Consider the following 8,405-nt stretch of genomic DNA (forward strand, 5'->3'; position numbering starts at 1 on the left):
CTATTTATTTACTTTAATTATGAATTAATATAATTATTTTTACAATTCTTTTTTTTCGTCCAAATTATTTTTACGAGTCATAAATAAAAAATAGTACCAAATCCTGATAGTAGAAGACATTTTCTTTTGTAATTAATTGTGAAAAATTTGACACTTTTGATTCCGTCTTAATGAGTGAAAATTTAGAACGTAATAACAGTAACAAAACATAACGGTTTTGAGACCATATTTAGTTGGTATTTCCTACCGATTGGCAACAATTTTTTGGTCATCATATGTGACGGTTTGAGACTATATTTTTGTCGTAATGAGTGACATAATTAAAACGTTATGACAGTCACACAATATGACGGTTTTGCAAAAATATCTGTAGTTGGTATTTGTGACTAACTGGTGACGAGTTTTTAGTCTTTATTTGTGACGGTTTAAGACCAAAAAGTTTGTCATAATAAATGAAAAAATATGACGGTCCTGAGACAGTTTTTTAGTTGGTAATTGTGACGAACAAGTGACATTTTATAAGTAACTAAATGCGACGTTTTTGAGACTATAGTTTTGTCGTAATTAGTGACGAAACTGAGACGTAGTATCAGTCGCACATTATGACGTTTTTGGGACACAAAATTTGGTAAGTAACTGAGACAATTTTAATATGTTTATGGATCGTTAAATTTGGTGACCAAATTGCAACTCTCTTTAAACGTCACAATGGCTGTGACGTTTTAGTTACAAAAAAACGTTTGTGACACTTTTATTGCAACCATTCACAAATCGTTACTGATTCGTAACAATATTTTTATTGTGACGAAAAACTTATTATTATGACTATATATTTCGTCATAATAAAATCATTTTCTTGTAGTGTTATATATGCTTTGCACTTATAATTTTGAGAATTTATCATGTGCCATTGATCGTTTGATATGAAGTTGTCCTTGATGATATTGTTCTTTAGTTCTTTAGCTGTAGATTCGTTCTTTAGCTGTAGAACTTTAGCCTGTAGTTTCTTTATATTTTGTATTCTTTATCTAATCTTTTGGGTTTCAATACAGTTCATGGCGCAGATAGACCAACAATGAAGCTTGGAGTTGCTGGCAAGCCAAAAATAGATGTCATAAAAGCTATGCCTCAGGTGGATGAAAATGAAGTTGCTAAAGAAGTAGAAGACAATGCATCAAAGTCGCATGATTCAGGTCAGTAGAAACACTTGAGGAAGAAGAACCTTAGCCTGTAGTTTCTTTATATTTTGTCTTCTTTATCTAATCTTTTGGGTTTCAATACAGTTCCTGGCGCAGATAGACCAACAGTGAAGCCTGGAGTTGCTGGCAAGCCAAAAACAAATGTCATAAAAGCTATGCCTCGGGTGGATGAAAATGAAGTTGCTAAAGAAGTAGAAGATAATGCATCAAAGTCGCATGATTCAGGTCAGTAGAAACACTTGAGGAAGAAGAACCTTAGCCTGTAGTTTCTGTATATTTTGTCTTCTTTATCTAATCTTTTGGGTTTCAATACAGTTCCTGGTGCAGATAGACCAACAGTGAAGCCTGGAGTTGTTGGCAAGCCAAAAACAGATGTCATAAAAGCTATGCCTCAGGTGGATGAAAATATAGTTGCTAAAGAAGTAGAAGAAAATCTTCGCTCTCCCATTTGCTGCATCATGGGTCATGTTGATTCTGGTAAAACAAAGCTGTTGGATTGCATCAGAGGAACAAATGTTCAGGAAGGTGAAGCTGGAGTTATTACTCAACAGATTAGTGCAACATATTTCCCTGCAGAAAACATCCGTGAGAGGACCAAGGAGTTACGTGCTGGTGCTAAACTCAAGTTGTCAGGTCTATTGGTTATCGATACACCTGGACACGAGTCATTCACAAATCTGTGGTCAAGGGGTTCAAATTTGTGTGACTTTTCAATTCCAGTGGTTGACATAATGTGTGGTCTAGAGCCACAAACCTTAGAATCTCTGAATCTTTTGAGAAGAAGGAATGTAAAGTTCGTTGTTGCCTTGAATAAGGTGAGACTTCTTGTCATTTTGTTGGCATGTGTTTGGTATTCTTTATTGTCACTGATGTATGGCATAAAACCTCCAAATTTTAGGTGGATACGATATGTGGGTGGGAAAAAAAGCAAGAATGCTCCTCTATTGAAGACAATGAAGCAACAATCGAGAGATGTGGTTAATGAATTTAACATGAGAGTAGATCATGTAAGTTTTTAATCTTTTAGGGTGAATAGGATGTGCGTGTTATAAACTTATTAACTAATATTGTTTCATTGGTGTTCCAGGTTAAAACCCAGTTCCAAGAACAAGGAATCAATTGTATGCTTTATTACAAGAACAAAGAAATGGAAGAAACTATATGTATTGTACCTACTAGCGCTATTAGGTCTCAGATTTTTTTGCTATCTTCAAATTGTAGTCTAGCATAGAGGTCAACCGTGCTAACTAATGGATTAATTTTGGATATTGATATTTCAGTGGGGAAGGGATCCCAGATCCTTTGATGTTGTTGGTTCTATGGGCTCAGAAAACAATGGTGGAGAAACTCACATATGTTGATAAAGTGCAGGTTTGACTCATTCCACTTTTAGGTAATGAATCGTTTCTACACTACTTCAGCTTTCTTATCTTTTCTTAAAATGGTTGACAGTGTACTGTCCTTGAGGTCAAAGTTATTGAAAGCCATGGTATTACTGTTGATGTTGTTTTGCTCAACGGTGTACTCCGTGAAGCTGATCAAATCGTTGTTTGTGGGTCACAGGTAAGTAGAAAACTCATGGATCATACCTAAACATGTAATATGCCAAGTGTATCATAAAGCTTTCTTCTATTCCAGGGACCAATTGTAACAACTATTAGATCATTATTGACTCCTTATCCTATGAACGAGACGCGGGTGAAGGTACTTTCAGATAGTCCATTTCTTGCCTCTTGTTACTATTATTTCCTTTTTTTGTACACAATGACAATTGCTTGGTCTGATATTTCAGGGTACCTATATGGCACACAGGGAAGTAAAGGCTGCACAGGGTATCAAAATTGCAGCACCGGTGATTGTCTCTGACATTGCAATTACTGTTATTTTTAGCTTGATCTAAATTACTTAGCACAAATGAGGACATTCTGAACAAATGTTTCCTATATTTTTGGTGTTTATAAAAGGGCCTTGAACACGCTATTGCTGGTACTACCTTGCATGTGATTGGACCTAATGAGGACATGGAAGAAGCCAAGAAAAATGCCATGGAAGATATTGAATCAGTTATGAACCGCATTGACAAAAGTGGTGAAGGAGTTAATATTCCAAATCTCTACCAGTTTCTTACAAGTTCTCCCAATGTTTGTTTGTCTTTCATTTAGTTTGGTTCTTGTTTTATTGGCTGGCTGCGAACGGTTTGTATTGAAACCATCTAATTCTGAATTATCTTTTGTAGGTTGAATCTGAGGATGATGTGCTTGAAAATATCTCCGAAGAAGACCTTCTAGATGGAGTGCCTGAGGACGAGGACATGCTTGGAGAAATCTCTGAAGATGAGGCAGGAGATGCACTAGAGGAAATTGTTGAGGACATTGTACATGAGGAGGCTGTGGAAGGCCCAGTGAGTTGATGTCTCTCTTTTTATTTAAAAATGCTCTTTTGACTGTTGAATAACCCACATCTATACTTTTTTCTAGGTGGGTGTACACAACATTGGAGATGTGCTTAGAGCTGCTTGGGAAAAGAAGGAAAGGAAGAATGCATCAAAGCGAGAGAAATCTCCTGCCACCAAAGCCCGCATCAAAGCTGCAAAGAAGAAAAAGGCTGCTCTGAAGAAGGCTGAGAATCGGCAGGCTCATAAGACCAACAAGGGGAACTACCAAGGTATGAAAAATGCACATGCAACCATCTTCCCGAAAAAGTTGAGTCACATGCCAAGCAGGAAACAGACGTTAGATTCTGTGAGGATAAATCTCTTATGAGACAGTAAAAAAGGTAAATCTCTTGCTCCTAAAAATCAAAACTAGAAACTTATAGTTGAGTTTAAAAAAGAAATAACAATAAAAACTTTTATAAGCCGCTAAGCATACGAAAGTACAAATCTTAGCTTTGGCAAAAAAATGGCTACTGCTTAAGATAGCTGAATTAAGAAGCAAAGATTGCCTTCAGTTTTACTTTGAACAAAACATGCACCCTCTTCACTCGAGCCAAACCTAGACTTATAAGCCTAACAAGGACATGATTAGAAAAATTGGATTTTCAACAATTTTGTTTGATTTGATGATAGATTTGTAAGGAAAAAAAACTAAGACAGTGGAGATCTTCCTCTTAGCAACCTGCAATTTTGAAAAGACACAAAAGGAGTTAGAATCTATGCCTAGGAATTCAACATCATCTCAACTTCTAACCTCCTCCACTTAAATGGATTGGAGTTTTACCGGAGTAACTATGAATTGATATTGTTGCTACTAATTTATATGAAAACCAAGAGGCAAAGTATGTTGTGTAACGACGTTGTATCTCCGGGACGTAACGAACGTGAACTTGGATAGAGATTGAATCGCGCACGAGAGCACTTTCCTTAAAGAGTATTTCGACCCTTCTCAAGCCTTGGGTTACACGAAATCCCTTCTAGGATAAGACAATCAAAGTTCTCTCTTGTTCTAGGCTAAGACACAAGAGAAACAAATAGAGCTTTTTGTGTTTTGTTTTGTGTTTTGCACTAAAGATTAAGACAATCTTTAGTCTCGTGAATCTCTCTTTTCTCCTCTTCTTCTCTTTCTTTGACACAAGAGAAACAAAGTTTATATATGGTTCAAAAGTTGTGACGTACGTTTGCAACCGTACGTTTAAATAATAACCATAAATTGAATAGTTGCAATGGTTAATTTAATAACCGTCGGTTTACACTTAAATTTATAACATTCCTCCCCCATTTAAGTGTAATCTTTGATTCACAAAATTAACAACACATAAACCAAACTCATGCATAAATGTAAATATCGTAACGATTGAATTTACATCTTAGTAATATTACACATTCCAAATGCTCGAGAATCAAGATGTCCTACGGATTGAATCCTTCAACTCATTTTGAGCACATGAAGATAATACACACACGAATTCACTCACTACTCTAAGTGTTTATCCTTGACACTATTATAAGCCATGTGTCCTTATCCTTTCATGAGTGTGTACAAAGCCAAGTCCGAGCTTCTTGAAGCGGCTACACTTCACACCCATATAGGTAGATCTTTTAATCTTGCACCTGCAAAATGCAATTTTTCAAAAGATCTATTAAGAAGAAAACTTCAACCTAACCTTTTCTTGCAGATCTAAGCACTTACTTTGGGATGATTTAAACTAGTGCTTCAATCTCTAAGTGTGGGCTTTCCGCATTGAATTCAGCCTCTAACGTTGTATTAGAGGGGAATTGGGTATCCCACCATTAGAGATTTCAAATGGACTTTAATCCCATCCCTTTAGCCGACTTGATCACCAAGTCTCTAGCTAGTCCTTTTGTCAAGTGATCCGCTAGATTTTGCTCAGACCGAATAAATCCTATAGTAATCACCCCATGAGTGATCAGCTCACGTATCCCGCTATGTCTCAAGCCTAGGTGTCGCGACTTACCGTTATACACTTGGCTATAAGCTTTAGCCAAAGTAGCTTTACTATCGCAATGGATAGAAATGGGTGACACCGGTTTCGGCCACAATGGAATCTCGGAGACTAAGTTTCTTAACCATTCCGCCTCTCTCCCTGCAGCCGCTAACGCTACAAATTCCGATTCCATAGTAGAATTTGTAATACAAGTTTGTTTCTTTGATGCCCATGAAATGGCACCTCCCCCAAGTAGGAACACCCAACCACTTGTAGAAGAATGATTTTCCTCGTTGGTGTTCCAACTTGCATCCGAATATCCTTCTAAGACCGAAGGAAATCCAAAATATGACAAACCATAATTTATGGTTCCTTTCAAGTACTTGAGCACCCGCCTTACAGCTTGCCAATGATGAGTACTAGGATTACTAGTATATCTACTCAACTTTCCTACCGCATAAGCTATATCCGGTCTAGTGCTAGTCATGGCATACATTAAGCAACCAATTACTCGTGAATACTCGAGTTGTGATACCGCTTGTCCCGTATTAGGCATAAGCTTCACGCTCGCATCCATGGGAGTGCTCACGGGAGAACAATTTTCATAATTGAACTTTTTAAGCACTTTCTCAATGTAATGTGATTGAGTTAAAGATATTCCTTTGTTCTCACGCTTGATTCGAATTCCAAGAATCACCTCCGCCTCCCCCATGTCTTTCATGGCAAAATTTGATGATAAGAACTCCTTTGTAAGTTCTACTTGTCTAAGGTTGGTACCAAAGATCAACATGTCATCAACATATAAACAAATGATCACTCCATTACCGGAATCATCAAATTTGCTATACAAACACTTGTCCGACTGATTTAATTTAAACCCATTTGACAAGACAGCCTCATCAAACCTTTGATGCCACTGTTTAGGTGCTTGCTTTAGACCATATAATGACTTTACCAACTTACACACCTTATGTTCATTACCAAGCATAACAAACCCTTCGGGTTGTTTCATATACACCTCTTCTTCCAAGACGCCATTTAAGAATGCCGTCTTGACATCCATTTGGTGGATCACAAGGTTATGAATGGATGCCAAACCAATTAATAACCTTATAGAGGAGATCCTAACAACCGGAGCATATGTATCAAAATAATCAATGCCTTCCTTTTGTCTAAAACCTTGAACAACCAACCGAGCCTTAAATTTGTCGATCGTTCCATCGACTTTCATCTTCTTCTTGAAGATCCATTTGCATCCTAAAGGCTTGCAACCGGGTGGAAGATCCGTTAAGAACCACGTATTATTTCCCATGATGGAATCCATTTCATCATTTACGGCTTCTTTCCAAAAAATAACGTCATTAGACGTCATAGCCTCACTAAAAGTTCTAGGTTCATCATCAATATGATAACAATATGAGTATTGAAAACCAATCTCATCTCTTGACCCTTCAACTAAGTAAAGTTGAAAATCGGGACCGAAAGATTTTTCGATTCTCCCTCGTTTACTCTTACGAAGCGTAGGTGACTCGTTAGGAGGAACGAACATGTCGTCTCTTTTCTTTGTTCCACTTGAACTAGGAACTAAATCCTTTGGTCTAGGTATCGATGAAAAACGATTCTCATCAAATATTGCATCTCTTGACTCAATTACGGTGTGAACCGCTATAGAATCATTAGGTTCTATGACATAAAACCTATATGCCTTGGAATGCAAGGCATAACCAATGAAGATGCAATCAATACCTCTTTCTCCCAAAGTCTTAATCTTTGGTTGGGGTAATCTAACGATCGCCCTACAGCCCCAAACTCGAAGATAGTTCAAGTTTGGTTTCTTTTTATACCAAAGTTCATATGGAGTAACTTTGTTCCTTTTGTTGGGAACTCTATTTAATAAATAACAAGCCGTTAACATGGCTTCACCCCAAAATCCGTCACTTAATCCCGAGTAAGATAACATGGAATTAACCATTTCTTTTAGAACTCTATTTTTCCTCTCGGATATACCATTTTGTTGTGGCGTATACGGAGCCGTAGTCTCATGTATTATGCCCACAGACTGAAAATACGTAGGATCATAATACTCCCCACCTTTATCCGTGCGTAACTTCTTAACCAAGTCACTATGTTGTAATTCAACCTCGGTTTTATAAACCTTGAATTTATCTAAGGCCTCATCTTTAGCATGTAATAAATATACATAACAAAAACGAGAATAATCATCTATGAACGTGATGAAATATTTCTTGTTTCCTAAAGATGGTGTAGCATGTAAGTCACATAAGTCACTATGAATAAGTTCAAGCACCTTTGAATTTCTTTCAATGCTTTTAAAAGGTTGTCTAATTATCTTAGTCAACATGCATGTTCTACACTTCTCTATATTCACGTCAAAAGTAGGAATTAATCCTTCTTTAGACATATCAATCATTCTTTTATAATGCACGTGGCCTAATCTTGCATGCCATAAAGAAGTATCATTTTTGCTAGAACATGCCATGTAAATAGAATTGACAACTTTATTAATATTAAGCATAAACATGCCATTACAAAAGTATCCAAATCCAACAAAGATACCACACTTAGATAAGACATACTTATCTGACTCATACACTTGTTTAAATCCACACTTATTTAAAACACTACCGGAGACTAAGTTTTTCCTAATTCCGGGTACATGAATTACATCATTAAGATCAAGAGTTTTCCCGGAACTAAACTTTAACACCACTTTTCCACGACCTAGGATAGGAGCGGTTGACTCGTTGCCCATATAAAGTACAGATCCATCTTGAACCGGCTCGTACGTCTGAACCAGCCACG

The 8,405-nt window shown here is 37.0% G+C and overlaps 1 protein-coding gene across 1 annotated transcript; it reads left to right on the top strand.

Moving 5' to 3' along the window:
- Positions 1 to 1,075: 1,075 nt before the first annotated feature.
- Positions 1,076 to 3,961, top strand: LOC9326695 (eukaryotic translation initiation factor 5B). The gene is given in 13 exon segments (XM_021014616.1): positions 1,076 to 1,193; positions 1,284 to 1,424; positions 1,515 to 2,014; positions 2,098 to 2,118; positions 2,120 to 2,206; positions 2,287 to 2,387; positions 2,480 to 2,570; positions 2,652 to 2,762; positions 2,838 to 2,903; positions 2,992 to 3,051; positions 3,164 to 3,340; positions 3,436 to 3,600; positions 3,677 to 3,961. Coding segments are annotated over 13 exon segments (1,923 nt in total).
- Positions 3,962 to 8,405: the final 4,444 nt, after the last annotated feature.

This window comes from Arabidopsis lyrata (assembly GCF_000004255.2).
Source record: "Arabidopsis lyrata subsp. lyrata unplaced genomic scaffold ARALYscaffold_1, whole genome shotgun sequence".
In the NCBI taxonomy this organism is placed as follows: Eukaryota; Viridiplantae; Streptophyta; class Magnoliopsida; order Brassicales; family Brassicaceae; genus Arabidopsis; species Arabidopsis lyrata.